Here is an 18098-nt window from a genome sequence, read left to right as displayed (position 1 = left end):
AATCGATAATCCTTATTAAATCAAAGTGAATTACGTAAAAGACTTTCTGTACTTGACTGTAGAAAAAGTGTATATATTACTCTAGTTAATTCGGCTAAGCTGCGATTTAAATCTAATCACGTATCTTAATTTTTTTAATCCCATAAAGAGGAAAGATTCCCTTCACATTTTCCTAAGGTTGCACAGTTTCATCAAAGATTCATATTCTTTTTCTCTGCATACGTCCACAATTCTGTCAACATCCAAACATTTGGGTCAATTATTTATATGCTGTCTAAACCACCTCACCCTTAATTTAAAAACGTTAACGTTGTGCTCGTGTATTCCAATAATTTTGGTAAGTAGGCAAGTGGTTGGTGTAAGATGCCCACAAGTGCTGTCTAACTAGGCTCTACCAATCCAATCAATCTGATTTAAACGTAAGTGCTTTGTTAGGTTTAATCGACGGCTGACATTTATAGTTCACATGTTGTTCTCCCGCATCGGTGGAACACACCACCAATATATACAGGTAAAAAACAAAACAGATTCAACAGAGAAAAATCAGTGGAGCAAAAGAAAGATAAGATGGGGGTGATCAAGGCAGCTGCAGGAGATGCAATTTTGACATCCATGTGGGTGTTCAGTGCACCCAGCATGGGGGTTTTCACATCCATCATTGCTTCGTTTCTTGGCATCCAAGCTAGGTCTTTGGTAGGTCTTTTCATCACCACAATAATTTCGACACTTGTGGTTTTAATATTCAGCTTGATTGGCAAGTTGTTGGGCGGTGCCAGTTTCAACCCCTCCACCACCGTCAGTTTCTACACCGCCGGCCTCAATCCTGGAACTTCCCTCCTCTCCATGGCGGTTCGGTTCCCGGCTCAGGCGGCCGGCGGAGTAGGCGGTGCCAAGGCAATTTTGCAGGTGATGCCAAAAAAGTACAAGCACATGCTTAAAGGGCCTTCTTTGAAAGTGGATTTGTATACTGGTGTTATAGCTGAGGGGGTGATGACTTGTGTTCTTTGCTTTGCCTTGCTTGTGATTATAATGAGAGGGCCTAGAAATCCAATTGTGAACATATGGATGCTTTCGGTCACGACGCTCGGATTGGTGGTTGCCGGAAATGGGTACACGGGGCCTTCCATGAACCCGGCCAATGCTTTTGGGTGGGCTTATGTGAACAATTGGCACAACAGTTGGGAGCTTTTCTTGGTTTATTGGATTGGCCCCTTTGTTGGAGCAACTGTAGCTGCTTCGGCTTTTAGGGTTTTGTTTCCCCCACCGGTACCAAAGGAAAAGAAAGCTTGAAGAAGAAAAGAACTTTAGGTTAATGCATATATTCGATTCAATAGCAAGATAGCTGGCTTGCTGTTTGTGATTCTCTTCCCTTTCTCCTATGAATGAATGATTTAAAATTGTGAATTTTAAGACTCAGGTTTTGGGCTTTAATGATTATGAAGGCAGTCAAATTGGAGAAATTTTTAGTTGTGACGGGAACACGGATGGTACACCACGTGTTTTTATGCAAGTGGTGGAAAATTTTAATTTTTAAGTTATTAACATTTTAACACACATAACCCACTATTTATATAGGGACACGTGGTGTATCACCTCGTGTGACGACACACTGAGAAATCTCTCGTCAAATTGGTCGTGATTTCAGCATTGCTTTTTTGGTCATCTGCATTTCAAACGGAATGAGCACAAGCAAATCTTTCACTAATTCCCAACTATATCATCAGAAACTAGAACTCAAAGACTAATAGAAACCACAAAGACAAAACATTTGATTCACGACATTAATAAATAGGCAATTGGCTAAAATGGTCAAAAGATCTCGTGTATTTCACCTTTGTGTTTAGAAGAGTTGTAAACAAAAACACTTCCCTTTTATTTGAAGGCATCAGGAAAGAAACAATCCCTTTTCCTTTCTCCTCTTTTTATTTCATAAAATTTCTCTATATCTGCAACTTGTCTAGAAAGACACACTGCAGAACTCAAAAAGCCATCAACTCCCACTTAAAAGAAAGAAAACAGAGTTATACACATTTAACCTCCAAATCAAAGAGTTTCTTTAAGAATGGAAGCACAGAATTATGCATGATCAACTTGAATTTCTTCTGGGTTTCCTTCAGAAGAAGCGATTCGGGATCCCTTCGCTTTGCATCCCTTTGCGTCGTTTTTTGGCCTATTGAACCAAACTACACATCAGAAACGTTTCTGATTGATAAATCCTCTACAGACATACAGAATTTGATTCATGGCATTAATAAATTTAAAAGGATTTGTGGTACAAATACAATGCTGCAGCATGCTTCCCTTCAATCTCATTGACAGAAGTAGAATGGAGGGTTTCATATTCCGCCTTCCCTGTTGTTTGTACCCAAATTTCCGAAAAGAGGGAAACACCTATATGACATGAAACTTATTTCCGGGCTGCCGAGCATGGACTAACCAAAGTGATTTCTCATTCTCAAAGCCCGTTTTCCCACGAACCAAACTTAGGCTAAACATTACACAAAGTTGAACTCCCAAATGTTCATCAGTTGAACTTTTAACACCCTAAATTTTATATAGTTTAACATACAAAAAGTTAGGAAGTTCAGAACTCAAAAGGAAAACCATCTAGCTCGCTTCATTAAATATTGGAAATTATAGGAAATACAAAATCTGCAAATTAAAGCATAAAATCAAACAGATTATTGTCGTTCACAAAAGCAAATAAAATGCAAAACTACAAACCAGGACTGCCACCATTGTTTTATCGAAGTTTAGGAAAAATAAAAGGGGCAGACTGATCAAGTGCACTATTACACATGAACAGAAAAGACTTGAAGTTGCTTAAAGGGGAACTCTTCAGTAGAACAATCTAGAAACTCCCAGGAGTTGGAGAGATCCTAGTGTTCCATACCAGAAGATCCATGTGGCATTGATCATGACCGTCAATCATCATCAACAAAAAGAACAGATCATCGTCATCAGCGTGGACCTTTTTGGAGGAGAGGGTGTAACCATCTGGCTTGAACTTGCCCGATCATGAGTGCTTACCATCTGCCCTTCATCCAATTCAACACGTGATTCTTCCAAAGCCTATTTTATTAACAAAATAGAACGCCAAATTATGAACTACTTAAAACTATAGTGTTTTTATTCCTGCAATATTCTATTTAATCTAATCGAAACTGCAGACAAATTAATTTAAATTTGGGTACAGTTGAGGGAGTACATTGGTTTAGAGCTTGACTATATGCGCACAAATGCGGTACTTAAACTACGCTGTAATATTAGTATTGGGCAAGAACTATCTTACCTGGCAAATGTGGTACCAAAGAGTGAAGAGAAAAACAAGCCAAGGTGCAGATGGGCTCTCTAGCTTGAGAAAACTCTCATTGAATTGGGGGAGCTTTGACTTTTGTTTGACTTCGACGTCTCCCATCTTTAGCCCACACTCCGTGGCCTTATTTACCTCCTCCGGCCACCACACCCCTTCTCTTTCATCATGACAGAACAGGAGTAGTGGCATAATAATATTGCATGGCTTGAATTCTGCAGTCGACAGAAATTCTTGAGGAAAATGCAAAGTAACTGCAGCCACATCCATGTCTTGAACTTGAAGGCATTTCCAATAATATTGGTGCCGTATTTCTTGGCAGCCCATGATTGCGATTTGCTGGTTCCATTTCATCAGTAAGCTGCCAATTACGCCATCCAAGCCTTGAAATGAAGCCACATTCAAGTCCTCGTCAACAAGAACTCTGCTACCAGAAATCGGGTTTAAGATATCGAACGGGGCAACCATTCTGTGCAAATTCAATCACACTGTGACATCCTCAGCTCCACTGAACAACCCAGATATGCATAGTAATCACATTGTCAAATTTCTACGAGCCCTTGGAACAATGTATCTTATACAAACTATACAATGAATGGCAAAAAGGAACAAATATTATATGTGTGTATTATTAAATCTTATAACCGGAATTAGACTATTGTTCAGAGTATCAATTCCACATCAGGAAAAAAAAAAGATCTTGTATGTGCTTATAAATAATTGGGTGGAACCTTAACTTCTACATGGTAATAGAGCAGGTTGTGCGGCGTGTGAAGCTCAATGGCCACACGTGCTCCATATTAACCAATTTGTGTTGTCCACGTGTTAGGCTTGAAAATTCACAGCCCGTAAAGGGGCATGTTGAGAGCATCAATCCCACATCAGCGAAATAATGAACCTTGCACATACTTCTAAGTAATTGGACTACTTTCCTTATTGCCAATTGATTTTTATAATGAAGCTTAACTTTCTTCAACTATAATTTAATTTTGTTTCAAGAAAATACAAAGGATTATTTTCAGAACCCTTAATGATCAATGTCCTCCAATAATATTTATATAACAAAACTAAGAAAACACTATTTTTCTAATCAAAGTAACATTCCCCTGATTGGTTGTTCAAATTCTCCTCCTCCATTGGAGCAATCCGAATACGAGACCAAATAAAACACAAGAGAAAATAACAAAAATCCAGATATATAGATTGGGCACTAACGCCTAACGGACAAAAACCAATATGTAAATCACACATATGTGTGTGTGTGTGTGTGTGTGTAGAGAGAGAGAGAGAGAGAGAGAGAGAGAGAGGAGAGAGGAGAGAGGAGACCTACCATGGAGCTCAAGGAAAGAGGTTGAAGAAGAAGAAGGAGAGGAAGTTATAAGCAGCAGCAGTTTGAGACCGAGAAGCTTCAGCAAGGGCCATGATCATATATAACATGACTATGATATTAAACCCTCTCTTCTTTTGTGATGTCTTATCTGACCATGAACAAGGTTTAAATAGTAATCAGCACAAAAAAAAAGTAGGTAATATTTTCAGATTCATTGAACCTGGCTCTGAATGGAGCTTGACCTTGAGCTCTCACTACTTTACACATGAGCATAAGGAATATTTTTGGACACGCTAGCTGATGATCCTTATAATGTTTCAGGACACCTTTACCTGTACTATAATTTAAGAGTAAAATTTCTGTCAACCTCTTTTGAAGAATGAAAATTATGTCGTCAACTGTTTAATATATATATATATATATATATATATATATTATATAAGCATAGCACATATGCATGATTACTAACATATATAATAACAAAAAAAATCATATAATGTATCAGATGATCAACATCACTTACTTACTGGGTAATTTAATTGCATTTAGATGACGCACTTGTCAAATAATCAAACATATATTCTCGAACGTGTAAGCAAATAATTTTAACTACTTTAATTAAAAGTCATTGTATTGCGTTATTCTAACGATATTGAATGAGAATTTGAGAACAATACTCAGACATCGCGGAATAGCTTTAAAAACTTGAGCTATATACAAAGTTATTGCCGTACATGTGAGGAATATGGTGATTTGATTCCCATTATAATTGTTAAACTTTTCTATTAAAAAAAAAGGAAGGAAAGGGTTTGTATATGGGACCCTTCATTCTTTTTTTAAAAAAAAAAAACTGGGACCCTTCATTCTTTTGCAAGAGACTGTATCTGCCCACAAGGATAGTCTCCATTCCAAGAGGATTGTGACACTGTCATATTGGCATATACTAATTTCAAAAAGAAATTTCCAAGAAAAAGGACAAAGGCCACATGACAGAATCTGAATTAGGGTTAGGATATATGGCTGTTTGTGGCTCGAGGATGTCCCTCATGGTTCTCTCAGCCCATTTTTTTCGAAATTTTTTTTTTTGTTGAGGCTTAAAACTCGATGGATAATATTTACGTATCTCATGATCTATCTCTTGAAAATAACATTTTTTTACTGTATAAATTCTATAATTAGTACCGTCAAATCCTTAGTCTTCATTCATGTGTAAAAAAATGAGTTATATGGCTCCCATCCATGAGCACATCTAAGAACTCTTCAAAGTGGTAAAAAAATAATAACAACTTGACTTTGAAGAGCATGTGAACAAACCCAATTGGCCATGTGTTTTGTGAAGGCTGCTGCCTCACCTCAATTATGGCATCGGCATTCGGCACCCAACGGCAAAAGCTAAAGGCACTCGACTTTTTCTTCCTTTTTTTTTTTTTTTGTTGTTGTTGTTGTTGTTGTTTTTTTCACTTTTTAGGGCGGAGGAGAATCTACCAAAGATTGAGACGACATCATATGCATAATTTTGTTTCTTTTTATTTAGTAAATCCCACATCACAAAACATACCCATAATTTGGTGGTTTTCTTTTTAGTTTTTTAGAGGAAATTTTATTGATATAAAAAAAAAGTTACACTTACATACGAGTAGCATAAACATTATCCTTAAAAAAGCAAGAAAAATAAAATACAAGAAATTAAAGAGAAGATACATAAATCTTATCCTTCTTGAAAAAGAAAATACAAGAAAAAGGAGGGGGCATAAATCTTACCTCTCTTGAAAAATAGAATACAAGAAAAATAAGGGGACATAGGATCAAACCTCTCTAAAATAAACCCAAAAAGTAAGAACTTGTAAGACAAGTTGTCAAAAAATTAAAAAAATTAAAAAAATTAAAAAAAAATTCTAAAAGAATTAGGTAAATAAGAAAATATCACATCAAAAAAGGAAGACGAAACTGCAAGCGGGCATGCCCAAAAAATATGAATGCAAAGTTGCAAACCATATTGGTTGGTTAACAAGTGCGTGCGTGTGGTCTTTAGTTTGCCGAGTTTAGTCACGTGGATTTGTGAATCGATGTTGGGGCAATAATGTCTTGAGGACATCTCTTCTAGCATTCGAAAAAGAAGTACTACCAAATCTAAAACTAGTTGGGTTGTGTATTGTGAAAGTTGATGGCCCATGGTGCATGTGTATAGTCAATGCATGCTATGTATTGAGATGCTAATTAAGAGTGTTGAGTCCTTGAAGATGGGCCTTGGGTCAGACTAACCATTCATTCTTTCATTCTCACTGTCAAGACACATACCAAACCCCAAAGCAGTCCAATCCATGCCGTGCAATCCAAAAAAGTAGTCCAGTTTTAGTCCACTCCAACGCGCCACAACGCCCACTGTACATAAATGCAGCAGATCAGAAGATGTAAACTCCTAAAACATTTGGTTAAGTTCTTGATTTCTCAGTTATTTTTGGGAGATTGCCATCGGAACACATTGTAGTGCGGGGTATCTAACTTAGGGAGGTGTATTCAATCGGAATTTTCTTGGGTTGCAACCAACATTTGCCGTAGAAAATCAATTAATCACTAATTAACTGTACAAATATCAGTAAACATTCCAATTTCTTCTTATAAATAATCCCCCTTGAAAATGGATCCGTAGTTAATTTGTACACTCAATCGACAAATTCTTTGGGATTTTAGTTTGCCGAGCTTAGTAATGTGGACTTCTAATAGAGGGAATAAAGGTATTGAGGAACCTGAAAAACCTTAGGGCATGTGCCTTAGGAATATTATATGCAGAGTTAGCCCTTGAGGGTGTGCACGAGAGTGAAAGTGGAAACTACACCTACAACTCTAACTGGGCCCTTGCCCGGCTCGTTGGGCGGCATTGGCTTTCTAGAGCAAAGGCTCTAGCAATGCATATAATTGCGTAACATGACTTAGTATCTTCAATTCCTCTAGTCTTGACAAACCCTCATTATTTTGCATGTGTTTATAAGTAATTAGAATACTCCTCATATTTGATTTTATGGTGAAGCCTCAACTTTCTTCAAATAGATCGATGATTTGCTTGGACAAGTGCACTTCGGCAGCAAAGTATAAGTCTTACAGATTCGAACTCCAATTTGGGTCATGTGATGTTGTTTCAAAGAGAATGACATGGCGCCCTCTGATCATCCAACGGGAGCCTAAGAGAGCTTCAAGCAAAAGGCCTTTTCGGTTTCAATCTGTTTGGGTTAAGGAGGCTGAGTGTTTGAATTTGGTGGAGCAATGTTGGGCAAAACCTGTAGGGGGTGCTGTTATGGGCAGGTGGACGGCTAGGATCAATGACTGTCGCACTCAACTTCAGCGTTGGAGTAGGAGAAAGTTTAAAATGAGGCAGCATGAAATCGAGCAGCTCACTCGTCAGTTAGGTGAGCTTCAATTGAACTGGGGAGACCATGAGGAGGAGATAAATAATAAATCGCGAATGCTTGATCAATTGCTGGCGCAGGAGGAAAGTGTGTGGAAACAGCGGTCACGTATTAAATGGCTACAGGACGGGGATGCCAATACTAAGTTCTTTCATCAGTCTACTATGCAAATGAGAAGGCGTAATCAGGTGTTGAAACTTAAAGCTGAGGATGGTAGATGGGAGGAGAGGCCACAAAGAATAAAGCAAGTGGTGGATAACTATTTCATTCACTTATTTACCTCTATGGGCAGCAGATCTTGGGGCTCGGTGTTGGAGCATGTTCCGTCGTCTGTGTCTGCTAGTATGAATAATGATTTATTGGCCCCTATAACTGATGATGAAATTCGTGATGCTGCGATGCGGATGGATGGCTTTAAGGCTCCAGGCCCGGATGGTTTTTCGGGTGTGTTTTATCATAAATTTTGGGAGCCTATAAGGAGGGAGGTTCATGCATTAGTTCGTCTGTTGGATTCGGATGAGATTTCTCTTGGGAATATAAATGCCACGCATGTGGTGCTTATTCCGAAAGTTCCCCACCCGGAAGAGGTTTCTCAGTTTCGACCGATTAGCTTATGCAATTTCTCTTATAAGATATTGGCAAAGGTGTTAACAAATCGATTAAAGCCGCTGCTGCCGCATCTTATTTCTCCCATGCAGAATGCGTTTGTTGGTGGGCGCCAAATCCAGGATAATATTGGAGTTGCCCACGAGCTTTTTCATTTCCTCAAACTGAGGAAAGCTAGGAGTAGGTTTGAGATGGGGATCAAGCTGGACATGCAAAAGGCGTATGATCGGGTGGAGTGGGATTTTCTAGATGCCGTTATGGAGAAAATGGGCTTTCATTCCAGGTGGCGCAAGCTGGTTATGGGGTGTGTGACCTCGGTTACTTTTTCGATCTTGTTAAATGGGCACCCGAGTCGTAAGTTTGCCCCCTCTCGAGGTCTACGTCAGGGAGACCCGTTATCTCCTTATTTGTTCCTTTTTGTGAGTGATGTTCTTTCTCGGATGCTTCAAGGGGCAGTTAATCGGCAGGCTTTGGAGGGTGTTAAGATGAATTTGCAGTCCCCAGTTATTTCCCACATCTTCTTTGCTGATGATACTCTTCTTTTTTTGAAGGCCAATCGGCAAAATTGCTATTCTTTGGTCCAGCTTATTGATGATTATTGTGCTGCTTCGGGCCAGGCGGTTAACTTTCAGAAATCGTCTGTGTTCTTTAGTTCTAATACTCCTTCTGAGCTGTCGAGGGAGTTGGGACACATTCTCCAGATGTAGGTTGTTGATGATCCGGGTACGTATCTTGGGGTTCCTGCTTTGTGGGGTAGATCAAAGAGGCAAGGATTGGCTTTCATTAAAGGTCGGATTTTGAAGAAACTTCATGGGTGGGCGTCAAATACCCTTTCTCTTGCGGGTAAGGAGGTTTTAATCAAAGCGGTCGTCCAGGCGATTCCGGCGTACCCTATGAGTGTCTTTAAATTTCCTGTGACTGTTTGCCATGAATTAGACTCTCTAATTGCTGAGTTTTGGTGGGGTTCTGTGGGCGATCATCGTAAAACTCACTGGGTATCAAAACATACTCTGGGCCTCTCGAAAAAGGATGGGGGTTTGGGTTTTTGGAATTTTTCTGATTTCAATGATGCGTTACTTGCGAAACAATGTTGGAGATTGATTCACAACCCGGATTCGTTATGGGCCAAGGTGCTTAAGGCCAGATATTTCCCGAATTGCTCGTTTCTTGATGCTCAGAAAGGGAGTAGGGCTTATTGGGGATGGAATAGTCTTTTGGAGGGCAGAAATCTCTTACTTCATGGGGCGCACTGGCAAATTATGAACGGGAGATCTGTCCGGGTGTGGGTTGATCGTTGGTTACCTTCTCTGTCTTTGGGTCATCCTCTGCCGGGACGGGTGTCTGTCACTAGAGATACTCGGGTTGCTTCTCTTCTGTCGACTTCTCCCCGTATGTGGAATATTGATTTTCTTCATCCGTTTCTTTCGGTGGAGGAGAGGTCTGCGATTTTAGCAACCCCACTTGGCGATGATCTGCAGCAGGACCGTCTTGTTTGGCCACACACTCGTAATGGAATGTATGTTGTGCGGTCTGGATATCATTGGGCTAGATCTTCTCGTCAGCCTGCGGTGCCTACCCGTGCGTCCTCATCGTCCACGTTTCATTCGCAGCTTTTGATGCTGATCTGGAGGTTAAAAACTCCTCCAAAAATTAAACATTTTATGTGGAGGCTTGCCCACGGGGCCTTGGCTACGTTTGAGAATCTCTATGTGCGGAAAATGGCTTCATCCCCTCTGTGCCCGATTTGTCAAATGCAGGAGGAATCTCTGGAGCACCTTTTCTTGTTGTGTCCTTGGGTGGAGCCTATTTGGTTTGGAGGTATGCTAAATCTCAGAATTGATAGATCTTCAATCTCTTCTTGGTTAAATTGGTTCCTTTCCGTTGCTTCTCGTCGTTATGGATCAAAGGAGGATCGAAGTGAGATTATTTCTTATATTGCTTTTTCCTGTTGGCATATTTGGATAGCCCGCTGTAATTTTTTGTTCCAGCAAGTTACTCTCAACCCTCATCAAATTCTTATGGCCATTCGCTCTGCCCGCCGACTCTTTTTTGAAGCGAAGAGTGCACCTGTTCTTGCTTCATCTGTTGCGCTGCCTCAGGTTGGTCCAGAAGTTAGATGGACTCCTCCTCTCCTCCATTTCTTTAAGGTAAATGTTGATGCTAGCTGGTCTTCTTCATCTTCGTCGGGTTTCGTTGGGGTTGTGATCAGGGCAGATGGGGGGCTTTTTGTGGCTGCCAGGCGGGAGCATATCTCTGCTCCTAGTGTTGCTTCTGCGGAGGCTTTGGCTTTGGTGAAGGGGTGTGAGCTTGCCGCGGGTTTGGGTCTTGGCTGTATCATTGTGGAATTTGATTCTAAGGATTCCATCTCTGCTTTAACGGCGTCGTTAGAGACGGGCAGATGGGAGGCTTTTCCTACCTTAGCTATTGCTAAATGTTTGGGAGAGTCCTTTCAGGACTGTCGCTGGACTTGGGTTCCAAGATCAGCAAATCAAGCGGCGGATCTGTTGGCGTCGCGTACCTGTACGGAGATGTGCAATTTATGTTGGGTCAACCGACCCCCATCTTCGTTGGTTCATGTCCTCGATAAAGACGGCTTGCCTTGTCCCCATTGATTTGTTGGTCAGTTGGGGGAGACAGTGGATCTTGGTGATACTGTCTGTTTTTTCATCCCCTTTATTGCTTGTTGATTTTTGGTTTCTGTTGGCCTTCCTGATGGCTTTCTGTGTTCTCTATGGCATTTGTGCCCTGGTTCTCCTTCCCTTAACGAAGTTTTGAACCATGCTTCCAAAAAAAAAAAGAGAATGACATGGCAAGTGCAATTCTCTATGCGGTGACATATATGACCTTTTTAATCCGAATTTCAACGTTTACTAGGTTAAAACACCATTATAAGTTTTAATGATAATTTTGGTTATTTGATATTATCGTATTCTGTTTTCTATTAGGATTCCTAGCAAGTCTAGGGTTGAGGTAGACTTTAAATGGTGTTAGGGTCATATCCTTCATATTATTCAATCTTAAATTTTGAGAATTTTCTCATGCTTTCTAATGGTTTCTTATTTTCTAATTTGATTCTCATATAAGTTCCTTAGATTGCATGATAAGAACACAATATCGGAGTTTACTGGTTTAATCTGTCCCAAGATATGCTGTAACAAATAACTCAAGAAGCTGAATTGGGTACATATATACAGAAGAAAGTTAATTAACCTAATTTGCGTAGTCTGCTTAAACTACCCTAACAATGTCTGTATGCTCTCTCTCTCTCTCTCTCTCTCTCTCTCTCTATATATATATATATATATATATCTAGGTAGTTTGATCATGTTGCTGTCTAGCTAACCAGTTGGATACAATGATGCTAAGTGCAGGGAATTTTGTGCTCTCGGAAAACATTTTCCATAATATATATTGGGGTTGTACCTACTCACCTACCTCCAGAAATCATCGCATACTTGGATTTAGCTTTAAGAATTTAATTGGGTAAGCGGGAACCAAGTCCTTGGAAAAGTTGGTCCAATATTTGAGTAGTCGGTAACAAATAATTATGGAAATGATCCTCTTCGGATCCCTTTCCACCAAATCCACCTAGTTCGAGATTTGGGCCATTGAAATTTAATTTAACGGCTACAAACATAGGGTTTTTTTAAAAATTATAATAACTGTAGTCATTGGATCAAAATCTAACAGTCCGGATCCCAGACTAGGGGAATTTGGTGAAAAGGGATCCGGATACGATCCCTTTCCAATAATTATAATCTCTTAATTCCATTTTGATTGGTCAATTTGGGGAAGAGATCCCCTCCGGATCTCTTCCCGTCAATTTGTATATATGCTTCTAGATCATCCCATAGAGTTCTTTTCAGCTTAATTGGGATTCCACGGCGAGTGCATCAGTAGACTTGGCCAGCCCTCTTCCCTCTTGACCAAAACTAGAACAAAAAATAAAGGGCAACTTCAAACTACCCTCTACTTGACAATGGTTTCCCTTTCTCTTGTAACCATGAACACTAAGTGACAAACATTTTATTGGATGGGTAATACACTTTTTAAGCATGGAACAACATCTATCAAATATGTGATGCTATTAGATTATGTCTTAGTTGCAAGAAAGTTTTTCTCCTCCTTGACATCAAATGTGTGATGCCGACTCGTTTTTAAGTCCTTTTAAAATGACTAAAAACGCTTTTGGTGAATGGGTTATTGGATTCTATAAGGACTTGAAGTGCATTTTAGAAGACGCACCAGTTATGTGCTTCTACCAGCTGGAAGCACTACAAACACTTCAAGTGTTTTTTCAAAATTCATTTGCAAAAATCACTTTCATCAAAAATTGTTTTCAGTTATTTTAAAAGTACTTACAAACACACTTGCAAGAAAGTATTTTTCCTACTTGACATCTAATACTTAGCTGTAATTGAGAGTATATCTCTTGTGAATATAGCACTCATCACCTGAATGAGTGCCATATTTACTTGACGAAATATATTTCGGTTATATGCAAGAATCTCTCCTATTTGAGAACAAACAATGAATAGCCCTACGTGGAGTCCCTGACTGGTTAAGGGATAAGCAGAATAAAAATTCGGGATATGTATGAGTCAAAATATGGCCAAATTGGCATACGTACATAAACACAAAAAATCGTTTCGAGTTGGAACAAGTGGGTTTTATGAGCCTTCGGCTTTTGCTTCCCTTTAGGCAGCAGGTGATGTGGGCGAGATGCCAAAAGCTAGCTAATAAGTCAAAATAGAAGAAAGGAGATAAATGCATCAAACTGATTTTTGTCTATAAAAGCATCTTTTGAGAGAGAGAGAGAGAGCTGCAGTTGGGTTTTTCAGCAGTTACCGAGGAAGAAAGAGGCAAAAGTCTGGTTCAATTTCAGGTTTTGATGGAGAAAGTTGTGAATTCATAACGAAGGTATTGACGCGCCTCAATTTGAACGCGTGGCTAATATTGGAGACTTAATCATGCGATTCTGATTGAGCCGCGTCAATATCTCCTCTTGCATCTCTCTCCATCTATCCTTTCAACTCAACATCATATATTCATGGTATGTTGTTGATCTAAGTTATCCCCCTTCCTTCTTTGATTCCTAGTCTCGTCTGTTTCTTTCTGGGTTTTATTAGAAACCTCTGAATGATTTAAGCGCTAATTTTTCTTTTGATTGTTGCTATATATATTCTTTAATTTGCATTTATATAGTTGGTATATATATACACACACTAGATTTAATTCTACATGCATACTTCCTATTAGATCCATATACTTTCTCTGTATATCCAATCAATTAGGCAAAGAAAATTGAAATGATTATAACATACATGCATATATAATCAGCTCATCCCCGCTCGCTAGGGTTTGCTCCTGACTGATACCGTATGTGAGAGAGAGAGAGAGAGAGAGAGAGAGAGAATTATTTGGAAATTGTAAAGGTGATGAAAAAAGCATGATGATGTAGGTGATTGTCATTCAAGAGAGTAGGTAGAAAATTAAGGGCAGATGCTCAGGTCGGGCCATGCCCATCTCTCCCACTATATCATTGAATATTAAATTATCTTACGAAATATTGAAAGATCCATCCAATCTTTTCAAAACTCAAAAACAAATAAAAGAAGAGAGCACGTTCATACTTTAACACAGATGAGATATTCAAATTAGTAGCTTATGCATATGTTAAATAAAATAAATCTGGCAGGAACCTTCTAATTATTAAAAAAATACAAATGTCATGGTCTAAATGTTCCAATTGTGTTGTGAGTACCGCATTACACTAAAGCAGGAGCAATGCTTCAAAATTGTATAATTTCTTAAGATCGTGTAATTCAACTCATCATACACGCATGATCCCTGTGCTTAGTTTTGTATATTATCCAACACACACACGCATATATGAAACCAATGTTTCAAAATTGTATAAATATTTAATTTGGGAAAATTGACTAGTTAGCCACTTGGCTTATTTTTAAGCATGTTTGTTTGAGCTTTTGATATTTTGTCTTAATGTTTTCTAGTGAGATAAGGATTATGGTCCTTTCATATTTTCTATTTTGATTAGATTGCTTTCCTGTTTATTTCTGAATTATGGGCATGCTCACTTAAAAGAAATGAGACAAGGAAGGAACGGGAGAACTTAAAAATAGGGGAAGTAAGGAAAGAGAATCAAATCAACTAGGAGAAATCAATTTTTAGGTATTTGATTACGGATTTCAAAAGAAAACAGACACTTTTTCTGATTCACACGTGTTAGTAAACATATGAAATTAAAGTTAAGAAGTTAAATGATTCTCATACTTATTTTTCAGTAAACACTAGAAACTAAGGAACCAAAATGGATTCAATTCCTATTCCTTGTAAGTAAAAATGCACTAGGTGTCTATATCATGTTGTAACTCAGTAGCATTAAGTTTGATAAGGAGTATTCTTTTCACGTTATGTAGTCGATTTGGAATAACATTATGAGTTCGTAATTAGTTTGTTCTTTTTCTAATTCTTTGATTTTCTGTTGCTTTCTGTAGCATGTTCAAACCTATTTTGCAGGACCAGCATGTATAAAGTGTACCAAACTTTGGCTGTTACCATTGACTCGAACACATAAGATAGAACAGTTCACACTTGTATATACCTTCAGTTCTCTAAACCAATTTCGTTTTCACTAGAGGAATATAACTGATCTAAAATTTCAAATGAAATTACAGAAAAATCTAAAAACGTTAAAAGTGAAAGAGACTTGGGGAGAGAGAAAACAGACATATGCATGCAGGACTGTCAATGAAAGAATCGTTTTAATTCGATATGGTCCAAGGGCTTCAGGAATCTCAGATCCAGAACCTAGCTGGTGAAGTGGGAACCATAACTGCAATGTGAGTAGGTCCTACGATCCTTTTCTTTCACTTGGCTTTGCATTAAAAATTTCCACCATCCCTGTCGATTACCAAGTACTAATTAACTTCTAGCTCTACCTAGAAGGTTTCTCCAACGGCTGGTCTAAGGAATCAACGTGTGTAGTGTTGTAGACTCGTGGAGATATATCATCAATGGAACAAGCAAATCTCTCACAAAATGTCCAATCGAATAGTTATACGTGTGGTTTATGGAAAGAAATTTTCATTTAGCCGATCATATATGTTTCCTTGTTTATATAACATATATCAAAAAAATAAAATAAAAAAAAGAGTGTGTTGTGATTTACTTGTTTGTATATGTAATTGTATGTGTATGATCTTTATCTTTAAGTAATGAATGAAAGAAAGAGTGTACATATGAGTTTTCTCAATTTGTTACCAGACAAATTGGTTGGAAAACCTAACCTTTTTATTTACTTGTTTATAATATTTTGAGAAATTATTGTCTGTTGAGTTTTCGTGCTTTTACTATGATCACATCAGATAAAATGTGTTGGAGGCTAATTTCATGTTTATGGAAGGACTAATTTACTTTCGCTGTTTCTTTTCATGTGGTCTTTCTCAATTTACCATATATCGATAACTACCGACATACTCACCATATTATTGATACAATATAATACGGTGATACAATATCTTATACTTCGATTCGATTGCATAGTTGTAAAAATTTTACTGGTAGATATCTACATAAAAAAGAAAACGGTTTGGTTTAATACCATTATTAAAACCGGATCAAACTAAACCACTGAAAATTGATTTGGTTCGGTCGGTTTAAAGCCTATTGAATACATTAATAAAAAAGGGTCAATATTTGAACAGTTTTAATTTTCTAAACATCCACATAAGAATAAAAACACATATGAAATTTTAATTATTAATGGTCATTACAACTAATAATATGTGTATGGTAAAACCTCTAAATAACCTATAATTAGTTGACATTATAAAACAAATAAATTAATAATTAAAAGATACATCATTAATTGGTCCGGATTGGTTTTGTTAACGCTCAAAACTGGTGAGGTCAACAAAGATCAGGATGGTCGTGTGTCGGCCCTTGGTGGGTTCAAGGTTTGCAAGTAATATGGAATTGACAACATAATTTAAGTGGTTCACTCCTCAAAACTGGGCTGCATACATAAGTCTCTTGAATATATTGAATATAGAGTTACAAACAACGTTTGGCTCAACACAATATATTTTCTCTCTCAATTCATTCAACCCCTTCTAAGGAGTACTTGTGCTCTTTCTATAGGCTCTTAATGAGCCTCAGGTCCCTGGGCTCAAGTCTTTCACGACCTTTGCATTTGCGCAAGCCCACTTGCATGCTTTCATGGGACAACGCATATCAAGCACCATGCTCGGCTCTAGAGTTGGTGGAAACCCGCACCCAAGCGCCCTACCTATTAGCCTTTATGTCCTATCATTGGGTTTTGCTCTCTTGGTTAGCCGCCATGTGGCCTGGAATTGATGTTTGAATAGGCCAGTCCTTTTGTTTTTGAGACCTTGTACCATAAAGTTGTCAGTGCATCAACTTGCATCTCGGCGGTCAGAAAGTACCATGCTCGGCCTAGTTGCTAATAGGCAATTTGGAAAGAACCCTGAGCTAATAGGTTTTGGTCGATTTCAAAACTATCAAAACCAAACCAAATCAAAAGTAAAATCGGTTCAGTTCGGTTTTTAAATTGTCTTACTTTTTTCTTGGTCAAAACTAAACCAAACCGACCAATATAATTCGAATTGGCCTGTTTGGCACTCCTTCCTAGATATCATCTTATTATGTGATATGATCCAAAATTTTGACCTACTTTTCAATTCATTATTATAAAACTTTTACTATAGCCTCTTGATATGTAGAACAATTTACATGATATGAGTACACAAGCATATAATGTCCCTTCTCAATAAAACAAAAATATGTGGACTAAAACTTAAACATATTTTTATCTTTATTTCATTGATGGTGTACCTATGTCATACAATCATTCTTCTTGATATGCCTTCAAACGATCATTTTCATTTTTAACCCTAACCATCATTTTCATTTTTAACCCTCTAATCACTAATATTGAAACAAAAGGCACTGTGAACTAGTGGTACTTTCACTTTACATGTATCCATAAACCTTTATAATGAAAAGAAAAAAAAAAGCAAAGATTTGAAGAGTCAATACTAGGAGAAGTAATTAGTATGACAATTGTGTCACATGACCTGCCCGCCCAAGACACACAGACAAGACTCTAGCATTTAGATCTCACATGGGCACATTTTGATAGACCTTAATGAAGGGTCTCCTATGGGCGTGTCTTGGACAGAAAGATGCCGCAATGCAACTACTCGTATCCGGGACCTTCTCCCCAAATCAAGGAACTTAGGTTATGTTACTTAAATAAGATGATATCACGTCTTCATTTGCTTTTCATATAGAATTTTACACATAAACATTTTAAAGTATCAAAATATAGTATCAATAATATGAACTAAATATCGGCGGTAAAAAATTGGGTAGTTGGACATGAAAAATGAAAAAATTATCT

General features: G+C 38.1%; 1 protein-coding gene, 1 long non-coding RNA gene and 1 pseudogene across 2 annotated transcripts; 2 read left to right on the top strand and 1 right to left on the bottom strand.

Moving 5' to 3' along the window:
* Positions 1-495: 495 nt before the first annotated feature.
* LOC126583347 (aquaporin SIP1-1-like) lies at positions 496-1404 on the top strand. The gene has a single exon (XM_050247698.1). The coding sequence runs from the start codon at positions 568-570 to the stop codon at positions 1288-1290; it is 723 nt and encodes a 240-aa protein (XP_050103655.1). The 5' UTR covers positions 496-567; the 3' UTR covers positions 1291-1404.
* Positions 1405-2591: 1187 nt separating this feature from the next.
* Positions 2592-3795, bottom strand: LOC126583348 (uncharacterized; annotated as a pseudogene).
* Positions 3796-13199: 9404 nt separating this feature from the next.
* On the top strand, positions 13200-16005 carry LOC126583349 (uncharacterized). The gene is made up of 2 exons (XR_007609726.1): positions 13200-13706; positions 15172-16005. It is a non-coding gene; the product is annotated as an uncharacterized LOC126583349 (long non-coding RNA).
* The last annotated feature ends 2093 nt before the right edge of the window (positions 16006-18098 follow it).

Source organism: Malus sylvestris, chromosome 9 (assembly GCF_916048215.2).
Source record: "Malus sylvestris chromosome 9, drMalSylv7.2, whole genome shotgun sequence".
NCBI lineage: Eukaryota > Viridiplantae > Streptophyta > Magnoliopsida > Rosales > Rosaceae > Malus > Malus sylvestris.
This window is presented reverse-complemented; position numbering and strand designations above follow the sequence as displayed.